The sequence below is a fragment of the Accipiter gentilis genome, chromosome 10 (genome assembly GCF_929443795.1).
Source record: "Accipiter gentilis chromosome 10, bAccGen1.1, whole genome shotgun sequence".
Taxonomy (NCBI): Eukaryota; Metazoa; Chordata; class Aves; order Accipitriformes; family Accipitridae; genus Astur; species Astur gentilis.
In genome coordinates this window covers 28,395,440-28,414,030 of record NC_064889.1, presented here as the reverse complement: position 1 = coordinate 28,414,030, position 18,591 = coordinate 28,395,440, and the positions used below count along the sequence as shown (strand labels likewise).

At 49.4% G+C, this 18,591-nt stretch overlaps 1 protein-coding gene across 3 annotated transcripts in view; it reads left to right on the top strand.

Annotated features, from left to right (window-relative positions):
• The first annotated feature begins 3,674 nt into the window (after positions 1-3,674).
• Positions 3,675-18,591, top strand: part of SHISA6 (shisa family member 6) — a 263,047-nt gene continuing 248,130 nt past the window's right edge. For all 3 annotated transcript variants that reach the window (XR_007507507.1, XM_049812526.1, XM_049812525.1), the window contains exon 1: positions 3,675-4,401. Coding sequence is in view for 2 of the 3 variants with exons in the window: in XM_049812526.1 (XP_049668483.1) it covers positions 3,725-4,401 (677 nt within the window). In the remaining variant the exon portion in view is untranslated. The remainder of the gene's footprint in view (positions 4,402-18,591) is intronic.

Below are 18,591 nucleotides of genomic sequence, written 5' to 3'. Positions count from 1 at the left end.
TTCCAGGAGAGAGATGAAAGCACCCGGCAAAGAAGATAAACAAGAAAACAGCTCTGAAACAGGCATGCTGATAAAAACAACCTGGGGAGGATGGGACCTGAGATAAAAGAGAAAGTGCTAGAGATTTTGTAGTGACTTCCAGGTGGGGATGAAGTTAGGGAGTGGAGCTGTCATCAGAGTGATCTTTCCCAAGCATGGTTAGGTGTGGAGCAGAGTAATTTTCTCCCGCAAACGCCTCGGCCCTTGTCCTTTCCTTCTGCAGCCAGCAGCACAGCTTCAAGCCCCAGAAAAGTCCCAGGAACCTGACGCTGCTCCTCGGGGACTGTTTCCTTTTTTCTACATTTGCTTTAGCTCTTTCCATCCCATTATTTTGGCTCTGGGCAAGGCAATGGGATTATACAGGAGATCCATGGAGACTTTGTCCTTCTCTAGCATGCTTATTGGTGTTGATAAATTGAGCAGGAGGAGGCAGAGGCATCTGGATGTTTCATCATTACCTTGGTCTGATTCAGCCATAGCGGTATCGCAGGAGCACGTGGAGTCCAATTCTCATCCAGTGCTGGAGGCTGTGCTAGACACACTAGACACACTAAAAAAAAGACAAGTCTCAGACCCCAAATATTCTGTGGGGCAGAACACTTAGCACTTAGCACTGTTCTCCAGGGAGATATGGTTTTGCTAGACATTTTCTGTGCCCTTGTAACATTTGGCATAAGGACAGAAGATCATCAATAGTTTTATGTCTCAAGAACTACAGATCTTGTCCCTGAGGATTGCCTTCAGCAGGTAGCCTTGCCCACACGGGAGAGGATGCTGGGCTTTCTCTAGAGTGATACCTCCCCTCCCCAAAGCAGTGCCTCTGCAGAGACCTCAGTTCCTGTATAAGTGTGCAGGGAACAACCAGATAAGGGGAAGATGCAGACTATTACATCCTGTTGCCTCCTACACTTTGCAAAGGACCTACCTTGGAGAAGAAGGGACAGAGTTTCAAGGCAGCTCAGGGCTGAAGATGCTTGCCAGGGCAATTTTGATAAAGCCACGCTGGGGAGCTGGAAGGGCCACAATGTTTGGAGGTGGCCTCCCAACATCAGCCAAATCTGCTTTACAGTCTTTGACATAAGGTTTTGGAGGACACCTGTAATGGGAGCATAATCCCCAAAGGAAGGACAGATCAGGCGGGCTTACAGTATTCAGGGTTCAGAACGGAACGTGCATTAAAGCAGCTCAAACTCCCATCTGGGTGGTCACATGCCACACTGGTCTTAGGCTGTCTCCTGCCTCGCTTCTGAGTTTGGGGTCAGGTACTGCTGAGGCCTGGGGACCCCATGGTGTTGATCTACCAGTGAGATCTGGGCACATCCCTTAAACACAGTACTCCTAGTACTGCCAGGTGGGTCTTCTTGAGGAATGAAGCTATTGTCCGATTTCCCCAGGTGTCCCCCAGCATCGGAGCAGCTTTAGATGTCAGAGCTAAAGCTTTCTTTGCCAACCTTATGGTCCGTGGGGTCTCCGAAGAGAGTTATAAAATGGCCCCAGCCAAGAGCTGTGGGCTTTCAAACCTAGGTAGCTTGAGGAAATGATTCACAGGGTTTGAGGTACAGGGGAGGGGATTTTCAGTGGTGGTTTCCACTTTCTCTCCACTGCTCTCTTCCCCCTATGCCATGCTCCCCACTCCTGAAAACTGCTTGCCTACAGCTACAGGGCATCACTTCAGTTCCTGTCTTCATGTGCTCCTCTTTGCTGTGATTTCTCTCTGTCCTCTGTGTGTCCTTACAGCTGGCAATGCCTTGTATGTCTTCAGGAAATATTTGTAAAGGCTTTAGTTTAGTTTGCAATGGGACACGGAGGGAAGCACCAGGACTTTGAGGAAATTCTAGCGTGGAGGCCCAGCAGCTCACAGCAGTGAAACCTTCTGCACCTGCAGGAAGCTTGCTCAAAACTGCCTTAAACAAACACGTGGTGGCTGTGCCTGGGTCACCGGGTATGGCCAGCTCAGGGCATTGCTAGCCCATCTCTACAGCACCCTGGAGCTGCCCTGGAGGGGAACCAGTTTGAAGAAGTGGGGAGTGTATCAGACAAGTTGGGGTGGGGGATGGCTTCTTCTCCACCCTGAGTGCAATAGCTGAGCCCTTGCAGCAGGGAACTGGGACTCAGCTGGACCCGGTGCACCTTCCTAGGCAGGTGCCAACAGCCCCAGGCTGGTGTAGCAGTCCCAGTGCAGCCTAGGAGGTGTGTCCCTGTGCAGGGGGTGGCAGGGCAGCGGGGACAGCACGGGCCTGGTGGGCAGCATGGCCTGACAGCCCTGGGGCCAACATCTGCGCAGCACCAGGTCGTGCTGCAGGCACTGTGCGGGGACAGGAACCTCCTAGAGGGGCAAGGGAGCTCTGCTCCTGAGCTGCCTGGAGCAGAGCTGTTTGGACACCCAGGCTCCTTTAACCCCGGGAACCCACATGTGTCTCTAGGGCCCCCGACCCAAACAACTTGTGCACATTTATAGGGCCTGCTCATACACATCCATAAGGATCATACCTCCCACACACACTATGATGGGGAGCACGTCACTGCATATGTTCAGAGGGTCCCTAACACTCACACACAGGGTCAATGTAGCCCTCAAACATCCACAGGGGCCATATTCCCCGCACACAGCGATCCATGAACTCATGCACACGTACAGGAACAATAACCAGTGCACACACTTAGGGACCACACAGACTTCAAATCTATAGCCACCGTAGCCCCTGCCTGTCCCTGTAGGCACTGTGGTCCCATGCACCCCTACAGGGACTGTAAAGACAGCTGACCCGGTGGGACCCCATTCCCAGGGACAGGTGGAGGGACCCTACACCGCACAGCCCTGTAGGGACCGTACCCCTGCCCACCTCTGCAGGGACCGTGACCCCACGCACCTCGCACCAGTGGGGACCACGCCCCCGCACACCCCTATAGGGACCCTTCCCGCGCACGCCGCCGGGACACCGACCGCTCAGCCCGAGGCCTCCCGGGCAGGCGGGGCCGGGACCGGGGCCGGGGCCGGGGCCGGGGCCGGTGCGCGCTGCCCCGGGGGGCGGCGGCGGCGGGGGGCGGCGGGGGCCGCCGGCCCGGCGTGTTCGCGAAGCGGCGCCCCGCGTGCGGTGACGCCGGCCCGGAGTGATGTAAGGAGCGGGCCCGGCAGCGGTGGGCGGGCCTAATCCGGAGCGCCCGGCGCGGCGCGGCGCGGCTCTCGGCTCGGCGCCCGCCCCTGCTCCGCGCCCGGCTCCGCGCCGCTCCGCCCCCGCCTCCGCGAGGAGCGCGGGCAGCCCGCCGGCTCCGCGGCGCCGCGGCCCCGCTGCAGTCCCGCTCCGGCATGGTAAGGCCGTGGGCTTGGGGGGGCGGGGGGGGGGGGGGGCGGGCGGGGGTGCCGGGGGCGCGGCGCGCTCTGACCCTCTCCCCGTCTCTCGCAGCCCCTCGCCGGAGGAGCACCGGCCGGCACGGGACCCCGCCGCCTCGAGCCCCGCTCCGCCGGGCTCCGCCGCTCGCTGCGCGCCGGCATGAAGCGCCCGGCGCCGGGCAGCCGCCGCTGAAGAGCCGCGCGGCAGCAGCGGGACCCCCCGCGCCCGCCCGCCCCCCCACACCCCACCCCCCCATGGGGCAGCGCCGCGGCCGCTGAGCCCCGCGCCGCCGCCCGCCGCCCCCACCCCGCGCCGCGCCCCGCCGCGCCCCGCGGCCCCCGCCAAGCCCCGCCATGGGGCCGCGGCACCTGCTGCTGCCGCTGCTCCTGCTCTCCCTGCAGCTCCTGGCCCTGCTGCTGGCCGCGCAGGCGGCCGGTCCCCCCCGCGCCAAGGGCAACCGGACCCAGGGGGCGGCGGCGCCGCGGCGGACCCCCAAGCCGGGCAAGGAGCTCCTCAACCAGACGCTGGCGGGCCCGGGGGCTGCCGCCCCCACGGCGCTGCCCGGGCGCGGGAAGAGCGCGGGCGGCGGCAGGACGCCCCCCGGCGGCGGGGGCGGCGGCGGGGGCTCGGCCCCGGCCCACGAGACGTGCTGGGGGTACTACGACGTGAGCGGGCAGTGGGACAAGGAGTTCGAGTGCAACAACAGCCTTACGGGCTTCCGCTACTGCTGCGGCACCTGCTTCTATCGCTTCTGCTGCAACAAGCGCGCCGAGAAGCTCAACCAGAGCCTGTGCCGCAACTACAAGAGCCCCGAGTGGGCCCACCCCACCACCGCCAGCGGCGCGCTGCCCGCCGACGGCAGCAACGGCGCCGACGGGGACGCCAACAAGTACGACCCGGACAAGGACAGCACCAACGCCACCGTCTACATCTCGTGCGGGGCCATCGCCTTCGTGCTCATCGCCGGCGTCTTCGCCAAGGTGGCCTACGACAAGGCGCGGCGCCCGCCCCGGGAGATGAACATACACAGGTGCGATCCTCCTCCTCTTTCCATCACCCCTTCTGTCTAGGGACACCCTCTTTTCAAAGGTTCCTCCTTTGCACCGCCTGGCCAAGGGTTTCCCCTTTGCACCGCCTGGCCAAGGGTTTTCCCGTTGCACTACCCATCCAAGGGGCCTTCCCTTCAACCACCCATCCAACGGCTTCCCATTTGTGCAGCCTGTCCAAGAGTTTCCCCATTGCATGACCCCTCCAAGAATTCCGCCTTTGAACTGGCTGTCCGAGGGTTCCCTTTTGCACTGCTGTCCGAGGGTTCCCCCACTGCGCTACCTGTCCAAGAAGTCTCCCTGTGAACTCCCTATTCAAGTCTTTATCCTTTGCACTGGCTGACCACGAGTTTCCCCCTTGCACCACCCTTCCAAGGATTTCCCTGTCCGCCTGTCCAAATCATCTTCCACTGCGCTATCGCTGAGAGGGGTCCCCCCCTTGAACCACTCATCCGAGGGTTTTCTCCTTTGCGGGGGCCGTCCAGGAGTTCCCTCTTTGCACCACCCGTCCAAGGATTATCCCTTTCCGCGGGCCGTCCAGGAGTTCCCTCTTTGCACCACCCGTCCAAGGATTTTCCCTTTCCACCATCTATCCAGGAGTTCCTCCTTTGCACGGTCCGTCCGGGGACAACCCCACCCCTTGGACCGTCCCTCCCCACCCCCTTCCACTTCCCATCCAGGGACCCCTCCTAGTGCCCCTCTCAGCCCTCCCTTCCTCGGGGCAGCACCGTGGGACCTCTCCCCTTCCCCCCCGCCGCACCCCACCCCGGGCAGCGGGGCGCGGCCCCCCCCGTTCAGCACCGGTGCGGCGGACAGCTCCGCGCTGCCCCGCGCCCGCCCCGCCCCTCCGCGCAGAGCCGCCTCATCCCCTCGGCCCCCCCCCCGGGACCCCCCATCTCCCTCCCATGGACCCCAGGGGGACAGAGGCGATCCGGACCCCCCCGGGTTCTGCCCTGCCTGGCCCGGCCAGGGAGAAGTTTAAAAAGTGCGAAGGAAATGGCTCTGCGTCCTCCTGGCGGGGGCCTTTGGCTTGGGGTCGCGAGGGGCGTTCGGGAAAGCGGTGCGATCAGGGAGGGAGCGTTCTTTTGCTTTCCTTTTTTATTTCTTTTCCCCTGTAAATCCAGATAGCTCAAGCTAGTAGTCTGTCCTTTCTGGCTGGCTGCTAAGGAAGTAGTTTGGTATCCTTTTCTCAGCGGTTTTACACACTGCTGTAATAAGAAGGAACGCTCTCGATGTGCCAGAGAAAATCCTGTTTAAAAGCAAAAGCTCAGGCTTCCATAACAGTTCTCCTTCTGGACAAATGCATGTACTCTCTCAGTTCGTATTTATTTTTTGGTGAAAAAGTCCCTCCAAATGATGTGTACTTCTTGTGTGCTATGAATCCAAGATGTTCCTGTGTTTGAACATAAAAATTGGTGAGGAGCTTCTTTATAAGAACAGTTGTCAGCATGAGTGGGGAAAACCCTTATCTCTAGCAGATAATGCTTCATAAAAATTATTTTAATTAAGAAATTTTAATCAAAACATTTAAAACCACTGATCACATTTTTTAAGGCTGAACTTCAATCGCAGTCAACAGAGTCTGAGGGAAGAAATTTTAGCTTTTTACAAAGAAAAAGAGATGAGTGACGCAGTTTTTATTTATTTGGGAATATGCATTTTATTTAGACTCCTCCCTTTATCAGACTACACACATAGGGGTGCTGGCTGGTATGAATTACTGTGTCTTCAATGAGGACAAAAAGTCATGCTGGTTTACACTTGCTGAAGGTCTGGCCCATGTATTCCATCATAAACCCCACCTGCCCCTGCTCTCTGCCTTTGCAAGAAAATAGCTTCACAGTGTTAAATACATTGTAATATCTTTTAGGTCACTTGTCTCTGTATAGCAAAGGGTCCTGAAAGTAGCTTACTCAGAAAATAGGCTCTTGCAAGTATTTTCTTAAATAAGGGCTAGTTCCCCAACTGCCCAGGTCTTTTGGCTTCAAGGCAACTTTGCCTGGGCCTTGTCTTCACACTGATTCTGGAAATCTGACTCGGATGCCCATATGTTACTTTTGCTATAGCTCCAGTGTGCTACAGGGTTGGATCCTACAGCCTTTGAAATCAGAGGCAGTGTTGCCAGACTTGTCTGAGTTATTCCTGATGTTTTCATTTTTTTGATGCTTGCTTTTCTTTATTTAGATAAGTCCTGGTAAAATTATTCACCTGTGTGTAGAAGTATGAATGGCAGATTGAGTGCTTGGAAAGCTTGACTTTCAGAGCATTTTAAAGAGTTGATTGACTTCTATAATATGGTAGCTGGTAAAAGATTATACCTTTCAGAGCTGTGTTACCTGAACTTGATCAGCACTGCACGATGGTTTAAATATTATGAAGTGCTTCTCCAGCAGACAGGGTCTGCATCGGTTTGAGGAAAAATGCTATCAGTGCTCTAAGCAGAATGTAAATATGAGGAGTGGAATGGTTTGGCTTCGTCTCTGAGAACTGCTGCTGACTAATAGAGTAGGAGAAAATCAGAATGTAGTCAGATATTTCTATCTGTTTGAGGTTGTGCCAACTGGAGTTAAGTGTAACATCCAGAATAATTCACTGTAGTGATGACAAGTGCATTAAATCTCAGTGTGCAGCCCACCAAAACCTCTGGGATGAGGAGAACAACAGTATAAACAGAAATTATTACAGTGGGCTAGAAATAGCCCATAGTGAACAGTATCCCACACCCAGGGAAGATTAAGCGACTTCCCTGCGCTTCACCATAAGTAAGATCACACATTAGATTTTATTTCATCATAAATGGTCAGTTAGCAGTACTGTGTGTAGATGTTATTTCTCTGCTAAGTTCTCATCCAGCCTTTTACAGAAAATCCTTATTAACTCACTTAAAAAGAACATTTTGATGGAGGCAGGGCTCATTTTATGTCTTTTGATAGAAAGGAGGGTTTACAAATTCACAGGAGAACTGTCACTCTCATGTGACATGAAAGGCTGTCTGTGCACTGAGATATGCATGTGCATTTCGGAGCTGAAAATCTGGTCTTGTTTTCAGGCACTACCACACACCTTTAAAGCAGAGGCACTGCTGTGATTCTTGGCTGAGCAGTGACAGTAACTGATACTTAAGTTCCTTTCTAAGTGCAGTAAGTGGAAGTGCTTTGACAAACAGGAGCTAAAATAGTCATGTTTTACAGAAACACTTGTAATGCTTTAAACTTGGCTGATTTTTTAATGATTATAGGATCTTTCAGCCTGACCATATATGACTACCTCTTGTCTGGATCTTGCTTTGTAGTTACACAGCAAGAACTAATGGATGCTGAGCTCCAGGTAGAAACTGGGGCTGATTTCTAAGAGTTATACCCAGCAACGTTTTGTCTGCTGTTCCCCTCTGACTGCATTTGGAAGGATGGTTTGTTTTTGTCAGTTTGTCAGGGTGTTTTTTGTTCAAGCATTTCTTAAGTGGGCAGAGTATTTGCTTTACTTTCAGTATGGGAATGAGTTAGGGAATCTCTGACAGTGAACAAGGAATATCAGCTATTTGCTTTCAAAGCTGGGTATATTTTTCTGTAGCAAGGAGGGGTGACCCAGAATATTGTCTTCTTGTGGCCATGACCCTAAATCCCCACGCTACAGTACATAAATAATTCACTGCTAGTAGTATCACCCTATGACCCCTGTTTAGCCCTCAGCAACAGTAACCATTGCACTCTCTGCTGAGTTAGGAATGCACAAATTGGAAACTGTTTATAGTTTGCAGCTAGGGTTTGAAATGTTACCAACTGCTTGCGGCATGGGCAGCGGAAGCCCTTACTTGCAAGCTGGAGGGAGGCAGTGGTAGTGATGGCCCTGGGGCAGGGGTGGAAGCCCAGCTGTTCTCGCGCAGCTGCTGAGAAGCAACACTGGGATTTTTCCCAGCAGACTAGCTCTGTATCCTGCTAAAGGGCTGTCTTGTGTATCTGTCCTTGCATGGACTGTGTCTGATGAGTGTTTTGGCTTTTGAAAAGAAGAAGGGAAACAAGCACCTTCTGCTCAGAGTGCTTCCCATTACCCTACTCCTAGAGCATCTTTGTTGCTACAAAGAGGAAAGATATTTGTGCTACTCTTTTCTTTGGTCTCTGCCTTTGCATCCTCTGCTCTGTGAATAATAACAGTGACTGTTTTTATAAATGATCATCCTTTTCCCATGTAGAGACAACAGTTAAATTGATCAATTTTGTGCCATTTTTACTCTGTAGCTCTGAATTTCAACAGGAATCAGAGGCAATGGATCTGTTTGTTCACAGTTCCGGGAAGGCTGCATGCAGTTTTGCATGATGCTAACTTGAAATACAGGAGGTTTTCTTTTCCTGCAGGCTGCACCTCACCACAGCTCTTGGGCCCTATGGTTGCTAGAGGGGTCACTGGAGGGTAGCTAGTTTCAGCCCTCTTCGCTAATGGTGGAGTTTGTGAAAACTACCTATCTCTAGACTCTAGTTTTTCAAGTTGTGATCACAGCTGGCTCATTCAGTTCTGCTCTCTGCTGGTGTGTGTTACTTGAGCCAAGCAATCAAACTTCATGCCTCCTCAGGGCAGGGAGAGAGTGCTACAAACACACACCTGGCCATGGGGACTATATAGAAGATTTTCTTTCTTGGATGCTGTCACTGCTTGCTTCCTCTTTCCACCAATTTGTTTTTATGCTCTGCTTGTTTTACTCCACTCTGTCTCATTCGTCTGACACACTCATGGCCCTTTCATCTGCTCTTTGCCCTGCTTTGTATTGTTTATTCCTGATGGTTTCTGAGTCTCTTCTCTAAAGTGCCCTGTCCCTCTCATAGGCACAGAATATAGGTCCACAAGCACATGTCAGGCTTAATTAAGGTAAAACAGAAAAAAGACACTATCTTCTGGCCTCAGAGAAGTTACTCATGACTAGTTCTTCTGTTTCAAACCAATACTGTACCTTAGTGTAGTTGGCTTAACTCCCATGCAGTGAGAAGACCTGAATCTTGTCCTGTTTGCATTGATGAATTGCCTATTCCCAGCTAGCCAAATCAAGACAGGATGTGTATTTGTATGCATGTACCTGTACAAAATATTTTTCCTTTTGCTTCACTTACATATACTGGGGAAGCTTCAGCTGGAAGCTCTGGTCACAGTTTGGAGTTTGGTAACTGATTTTTTTGCCATGCTTTCCTCTCTGAATCTATTTTATAAAGAGACTGGCTTTGGTAACAGCACAGAGGCTGCCTGGCTACAGACTTCCACTGGCTGCTTCTGAGTCTTCTCCTTACTTTCTGAACTTCTCCCAGTAAGAGAGGCTACACTCAGAAATCATGCTGCCTTCACCGAATCATTTCAATGTCTCTAATTCCCATTTATTTGCTATTTTTCTGCTTCCTAATTAACTTTTCCTATTAGTAACCCTCCATCATAAGGTGTCAAGGGAATCCAGTCTAGCTCTGAACTTCTATTTCTTTTAGTTTTGTAATCTCTTATATCCTTAACTAACAGTTGATCTGTGTGCCTTTGGAGATCAGACGCCTTTTAAAACTCCTGTTTCACAGAAGAAGATCTGAACCTTATCAGGAAAATGAGATCATGGTACTTTTTTACTTGCCTTTGCCCCTACTCACATGGGCAATCTGTATTTCGTTAGATCTGTGTGCGCTGTATTGCATGGAGGTCTCAAATGTCTCATTACCCAGGCAGATAAGCCTGGAATTCTTTCGCAATAAATATTTTACTGTAGTTCAGCTCTTGCCCCAACCTCCTTTGTTGCAATAGTAGGGCTCTTCAGAGAAAGTACAGTTTTCTTCAATAAGTTTAAAGTCCCTTAACTGTGCTTACAACATAGGATTTGGTGCACAATAGATACCTTGTGCATGAAACTTCTGTGTGCACTCATGTGTTTTTCAAAAAGTGCTGCATATCCACCAAGTGCTGTTACTGGCTTTGTGCATGCAGATACCCAAGCACAAAAAATAACAGACTAACAAACTGTATATCGTGGTTTAATCCCAGCCAGCAACTAAGCACCATGCAGCTGCTCTCTTACTCCCCTCCCACCCAGTGGGATGGGGGAGAGAATCAGAAAAAAAATAAGTAAAACTCATGGGTTGAGATAAGAAGAGTTTAATAGGACAGAAAGGAAGAAACTACTACTACTAATAATAACAATAATAAAATGACAATAATAATAATAATAATAGAAGAATTGGAATATACAAAAAAAGTGATGCACAATGCAATTGCTCACCACCCGCTGACCAATGCCGAGTTAGTTCCTGAGCAGTGATGCCCCCTCCAAGGCCAACTCCCCCCAGTTTATATACTAGACATGACATCACATGGTATGGAATACCCCTTTGGCCAGTTTGGGTCAGCTGCCCTGGCTGTGTCCCCTCCCAACTTCTTGTGCCCCTCCAGCCTTCTTGCTGGCTGGGCATGAGAAGCTGAGAAATCCTTGACTTGGTATAAACACTACTTAGCAACAACTGAAAACATCAGTGTGTTATCAACATTCTTCTCATACTGAACTCACAACACAGCACTATACCAGCTACTAGGAAGAAAATTAACTCTCTTCCAGCTGAAACCAGGACACTGTACCAGCTGAGTTCTTAGCATAATTCCTGCTGTCTTTCATGCCTGTGAAATACCTAGCAAGACCTGTTCTTTTTATTTTATCTTCTTTCCCTGATCACGACCAGCGATTATCTGCTTTTCTGCACGACACCACTCCTTCTAGTTCTCCCCAGCACCCCTGCTTGCTTTTCTGGGTGCGGCTCTTTCTCGGAGTCTCCCTTTGGCGCTCTCAAGCAAAGGGGGCTGCAGCCGGGCTGGTGAGGGGGCTGTAGCCGGGCGGGGGAAGGTGTATGCTTTGAGGAACAGTGCCGGCAGTACAGCAGGTGGCAGCCGCTCTCTGGCTTGCGGTGAGCGCTTCGCCCTCGGTGATGCTGGGGGACACGACTCCGGGAGGCACCAACTCCTTCGTGCCACTCGCTGTCCCTAAATAGCCTCTTAATGGTTTAGAGGTAGATCTTGACCCTTGCTGCTCTGGCCACTTGCTGGTCAGTGTAACAGCTGTCTGCGAAGAAACGTCAGTTGGGAAGATTTGTTTTAACTTTTTAATTACAAAATCTTTGCATAACAGTTTCTTTCTCTTTGGACCTGCTGCATCACTATTCAAAGGAACCAGCATTACCCGTTGTGAGTTTAGTGATTGTCGTAAATCCCTTGCCCACATCACAGCAATAGTAGGAGACTCATTCAATTTGTATATTAATGTCAGATGTGTCAAGTACTTCTGTAAGATGTGCAGTCTAAGCACTGCTGGTAGTTACTACTCTTGATATATAGTCTAAAGAACCTGTCCCAAAGACAAGAGCTTTACTTTCCAGTTGCTCATTCCACCTCACATTATAAAGACAGAGATGATGAGCTCACAGTGACAGTTGTTTTTGTGTTGATTTGTCAGTGTAATGCCTATACTACTTCCATTTCAGCTGAAATGTATTTTCCACATGCATGCATTCATATAATGTGTGTGTTACCTATAATGTAATCATGTCACCTATGTGTTAGTTTTGAGTTCACCAAGAAGAGTGAGTCAGGAAAACTGCCAGCCTCATTCTGCTGTCATAATCTAGGATAACAATATGGTCCTTAGTATGTCCATAATTAAGCTTTCGGTGAAATTTGTCATTAAAGTCAGACTGAATTCCAGGAACTTCACAAATAATTCTTATATTTGACAAAAAGATTTTTCAGAAAACATCTAACTTTTCCTCGTAGTATTTTATTTTTTAGAAACAGTATTTCCTCACTTATGCTGGGTGCAAGTGCGTAAATGCTTCATTCTTGGAAGGGTGTCCTAATGCTTAGTCTTTTTCTCTTCTTAACTCCATGGGTGCATTCACCTGTTCTTGTACACACGTGCGTCTGCACACACACACAAGCGTCCACCACATGCCCACTCAGGTCACTGTGAAAAAACATTTCCAGTGTTCCTCCCCAGAAACCCTGCTCTGAAGCACCAGCTGCTTTTGTTTGTGGCAGCTGCAGAGACCAATTACCTTTTGCTGACCTGGGACTGGTGCATCTCGCGCACACTGCTGAGCCCCTGTGCTTTCAGTAACAAGACCTACTTTGGCATGGTGACTTCCACGCAAAGGAAGCTGCCTCCCAGAGGGGTTTGCTGGCAGCAGCATCCCCATGTTTCCCTCTGTGTATCAGTTTGCAGTGGTGTTTGTGTAATCAATTAGAGCCCCATTGTTCTGGTAGTAAGATCAGAGCACTGTCAGAAAGTGTGGTCAGACACGTGCCCTGGGGGGTGATGCCAAGGAGGCAGCAGAGATGGAGAGAGCTGATGAAAGGCAGTGTACGGTTGCCTTCCTGTCTGCTGTTTCACAGCTAGCATGGGGGAAGAAGACAGGCAAGCAGCATGCAGCTGGCAGAAACTGCAGTGTGGGAGCCCCTCTTACAGGATAGCCCAGATAGCCCAGACCCAGCTCCGTCAAGGGCCGCGTGTGGCTCTGTGTGGTCAGTGTTTGAAACTTCACAAGGCGCGCAGCAGGTCTGGGGACAGGTGCCAAACTAAACCATGAATAATGCACAGCTGTGCTCTGCATGACTTGCTGGTGACTAAAATCCGTCTCCCTTGGAGAGACCTGTCCCTTCCAGGTGAGCTGGCTCCATGGCTGGATAAATTGCCTCTCTCAGACTAACTGCCTCTTTCTTTCCAGGTTAGTAAGAGAGTATAGGGGAGTCTTTAACCTCACTCTTTTTTAAAGAACTTGTAGTGAAATCCTGGCTGTGCTGAAGACGATTGGAGTTCTGCCACAAACTCCATCACAGCTATGCTTTTAGCAGGCTTTTAGCTCAGTCAGACACTGCTCTTTTTATTGTGCTCTGCCAGATCCATTTGGTCATTCTTTTTCCATTCTTCCCCAAATTTATAGGGACTTGGAACAAGCAATTCTGTTTTCTAACACCCTATACGTGAAGATTCCAAGAGAGGGGATTTTCAGAAGGGAATTGAGTGAAGTTTTGCATGTGCACAACCTGCACTACTGGAAATAGTCAGCTCTTCCCATCACCTTTTCCTATCCAGCACCTGCAGACCTCTCTGCTCCAATCTTATTTCTCACAGGCCGTATCCTGGTCTGTTGGAGCTGTCACCAAAGCTCCCCTTGTCTTCAGTAGAAGGGATACCTATGCCCACACTCATACCAGCAATTAGTGTTGAAAATCTGTGTATATTGGGAAAACAGGACACTACTTTCAAAAAAGACTGTGGTGAAGGAGAGCACTCCTCTAGCCTCCTGTTACCTCATTGGTAATTAAGACAGCAGGTTAAGTTTCTTGGCTTGGGAAGGGTGTGCTAGAGAGACCTGGTCCTTCATAGCTCCTGCAACTTCACGTTCTCTCTGGCTACAAGGTCTCTCCAGCCTCTGCAGGTGAATGTTTCTTCTGCACTGTACTCTCTCCTATTACACCATCAGATGTGTCTCAGAGCTCAATGCAATGCCGATGTATTGCAAACTCGCTTCTTAAACCAGACATTCCTCTCTGCTTCAGCTCTTTGCTTCTCCCTGTCTCCCCAGGTTCTGTATATTTTTGTCTCCAGCCCAAGATTAGAGGGTCCTGTGTGGACTGGAGATATCCTAATCAAATACGGTCCATAAAGTCCTTGCCAGCCGTGGGAGCACTGACATGAGTTCTGCATTTCCACAGATAGGTCCTGAAAAAAACTGACAAATAGCCAGGGATACTTGGGATGCATTTATTCAGATGGAGCTTCCTTGGCCAGTGAAGAGGGCACTAGACATGGAAACTGTGGGCTCTGGTCCCAGCCCTGCCTCAAGCTTTCTCAGTGATATCAAGAAAAAACTTCCTCTTTGTCGTGGTTTAACCCCACCCGGCAACTAAGCACCATGCAGCTGCTCACTCACTTCCCTCACCATGGGATGGGGGAGGGAATGGGAAGGGTAAAAATGAGAAAACTCGTGGGCTGAGATAAAGACAGTTTAATAGGTAAAGCAAAAGCCACACATGCAGGCAAAGCAAAACAAGGCATTCATTCACCACTTCCCATCGGCAGGCAGGTGTTCAGCCATCTCCAGGAAAGCAGGACTCCGTCATGCATAATGGCTACTTGGGAAGACAAAACACTGTAACTCTGAATGTCTTCCCCTTCCTTCTCCATGACATCATATCGTCTGGAATATCCCTTCGGTCAGTTGGGGTCAGCTGTCCCCGCTGTGTCCCCTCCCAACTTCTTGTGCACCCCCAGCCTCCTCACTGGTGGCATGGGGTGAGAAGCATAAAAGGCCTTGACTCTGTGTAAGCACTGCTTAGCAGTAATGAAAACATCTCGGCATTATCAACACTGTTTTCAGCACAGATCCAAAACATAGCCCCATACTAGCCACTATGAAGAAAATTAGCTCTGTCCCAGCCAAAACCAGCACACTCTTTCAGACCACAGAGCACTTAAGAGCAAGGAATTTCTCCCCATGGGTGCAGAAGACAAGAAAATCAACATGCTGGAATTGCTGAGGTCAGGAAGCTGAGGCACTGATAGTGGCTGTGGAAGATGGGAGTGTTTCACAGTGAGAAAGTTATTGTAGGAAGAGCCATTTACAAAAAATGGACCTGGACCTCTCTCAGCCTGGGTCTGCTGTCAATGACATTGCCTAGCCTGAAGAAACCCCACTGGGGTAATTTCTTTAGACTGAGTCTAGAAGGATCAGGATCAGCTCCTTAGTGGGGGTTCTCTCTGCTGTGTTTTGAGCCCATATCTTTATGGCGCTTCAGGATGGACCCTCCAGTGTGACACTCTGGTTTGGCTACACTAACTCTACAGAATCACAGAATTGCTGAGGTTGGAGGCACCTCTGGAGATCAACTAGTGCAGACTTCAAGCAGGGTCAGGTAGAGCAGGTTGCCCAGGACTGTGGCCAGTTGCGTTTTAAATATCACCAAGGATAGAGACTCTGTGACCTGCTGGGACACTGTTTCAGTGTTCAAACACTCTCAGTGTAAAAGAGATTCTTCTTGTGCTTAAGTGGCATTTCTTGTATTTCAGTTTGTGCCATTGCCTCTTATCCTGTCACTGGACACCACTGAGAAGGACCTGGCTCCATCTGCTTTAGACCCTCCTATCAGTTATTGATACACATTGATAAGATCCCCCTGAGCTTTTTGTTCTCTAGGCTGAACAATCCCAGCTGTCTCATCCTCTCCCCCATATATGAGATGCTCTAAGCCCTTAAGCACTTTTGTGACCCTTCATTGGACCCACTCCATGATGTGCATGAGGTGCCCAGCACTGGACTCAGCACTCCAGATATGTCTCAGTAGTACTACGTAGAGAGGAAGGATCAGCTCCCTTGAGCCTGAAAAATCGTTACTGATGATTTACTTCCCTACTGTACAAAGAAGCTCCTCTCTCCCCTCCCACATCTCCATGCTAGGACTGAGAGATGAGTTCCCTCCACATATCTGCTGGACTTCACTCCCTGCCTGGTCTTCAATGTGGTTTGTTCCTGCCTGTTTCCTCCATTTTATACTACTCTGCTCACTTTCTCCTTGTTCTGTTTTGGCTTTCTGTCACTCCCTGCCATTGCCTCTCTTCCAGTTTGCCTTGCCTTCACTCTCTTTTCTCTTTAGCAAAGTCTGTCGATTTTATCTTTCAACATCAGGGCCCCAGCTGATGCCTAACCTTGCTACCCTACTGCTTACACCCATCCCTTTTGGCCCTTTGTATTCCAACAAGACCTTTTTTTTTTTTACCTTTCCTTTTGAAAATGGCCACAACTTCTTCTTTGCATTAGGGTCCCTGTGTTCATCCCACTGTGTTTCTTCCCAAGGTACTCACTTAGTCCAGAGTTGCATGAGCGCCTGCCCTTCTGACATATCTGGGAGCAGGACCTGACCTGCTCTGCCTTAGGATGTTCTGCCATGCAAGACATCAGTAGGTTTTTCTCCCATGGTGCTAGTCTAGTGCTGGTCTGGAACATCCCTGATGTCACTATGTCTATTCTGGGTTTGCATGGAAAGAAGCTTTAGTGTTCTCACATAAATGACGTTAATGAAAAAGCTGTCATAAATCATTATCTCAGGATATGATTGTACAGTTATGCAACTCTGGCTACTCCATCAGCTGCCACAGGTACCATGTTCCAGTGAGTGAGGTTTGTTTTCCTGAGATAAGAGATGTGTCATCATAGACAGACTTCTGAAGTGTCTCATAGCCTTGTGCGGGTGATTAGGATGCTGTTGTTATCAGTGGGACTAATTGTAGCCAAATGGCTGCACACACAAGACCCAGATATTTCAAGTGACCCTATTACTCTATTGTTATGGAAGCTTTTGCAGTGGACGATTAGACAGCTGTACCCAAGAGACTTATACCAACCAAATCCTTCCTCAGTTAAGTGTGACTGACCTTCTACCAGTGTGAGACTGAGCCCTCTGTGCTTTATGGAAATAAACTGGATCACACACAACAATGTGATTGAATTGGCAAGGAACTAACCAGTTTGATCCAAGTTTGACTTTGTCCTCCACCTATAAAGTTTCGTTCTGCTGGTGCTGAACAGTCTTTTTTCTCTCTGTAGACCTTAAAGAAGAGGACAAAGAGTGAGCACTCAGGACACACAGTTTGGTGTGTTTAGGGCATAAGAAGATTACACCTTCGGTATTGCTGAACTCTTTGCTTTAGTCCCATACACTTATGAGCTAGGTCTGCTTTTGATAGTTACGTTCAATTTATCTCATATATAGTCTGACACAGCAGACATCACTTTCCTGACTGTCACCTGTGATTTCTTCAGATTGTTTGAGAGTAACAGTCTCCTCCTTTCCATGTGGCTGGGACACAACTAGAAGTTATTTCCTTGTTATGTTGTGACCAACAACTAACCCAGAGACTAGCTCTTATTACTGTTCCTTCAGGATGAAAACCTAAGAAGGGATTAAATTTGTTCTTACTACCTGAGCTGTATTTTTGTCTGTGGTAAGGATCAGTGATTTCAGGTCCTGGCTGTAACCAAGGAACAACCAAGCAGTTTTTTGAGAAACTGTTCACAAACTGAAACATTATCCTGGAGACATGGTTTTGACATGGAGGGCAGCAGGATCAGGGTTCAGCTTTCAGGTGGATAATGACTGAGAGGATGAGGCACTTCTCACCAGCTCCAATTGTTCCTGAGTATATTCACTTTAATTGCCTCAATTATTTTTGGTGAATGGAGGTAAACTGTCCATCCAGGAGGTAGCGAAGCTGTGTTCTTAGGACTGTATCAAATCCCATTCAGAAGTAATAATAGTAGGAGAAAGGACAACAGTATCAGGAGAAACAAGGTGACCTGAAGTGTAAGGTGGTCCTAGACTCAGAATTGTAGCAGAATTTAGGTTGGAAGGGACCTCTGGAGATCCCTCGTCCTGACATCTGCTTAAAGCAAGGCCAACTTCAATGGTAGAGGAGCTTGTTGAGGCCTTATCCAGCTGAATTTGAAGACCTCTGAGGATGGAGATCCCTCAGCCTCTCTGGGTCCCTGTTTCAGTGTTTTGCTATCCCACTGTGACTATTTTTTCTTTTATAACCAAGTGGAATTGCCCTTATTGCAACATGTGCTAATTGCCTCTTGTCTTCTTTGCCTTACACCTCCAAGAACAGGCTTGTTCTGTCTCCTTTGCATCTCCCCATTAGTGAGATGTAGGTCCTCTCTTAGCCTCTTTGTCACATTAGGCAAACTCAGCTTTGGGGAGGACTGGTTTGTACTCTTCCATTTCCATCCCACCAGTACCTCCAGCTCCACTTCCTCATCTTTGAGTTTCTTGTACGCTTCTCTGTACCCCACCCTACACAGCCCCTTCTGAGTGTAGACCAGTCCCTGACCTGACCTTTCCTGCCCATCTGGCTCTATTATATTAAGCTAAGCAGTATATAGTATTTTAGTGTTATCCACACTGTCATCTTCCTCTGTACTTTGAGTGATTGCACTCTTGACACTAAGAGTGTCTTCGACAAGTGTTCAAAATGAGCCCAAGCCACTATGGGCTAGTAAATAATGGTCCTAATACAATCTCTGTGATTGAAAAATGACTCTTAGCATTTCTGTACTGCAGATACTGTTAAATGGTCATCTGATGCTTAATATATCTTGGAGATATGTACTAAGGGC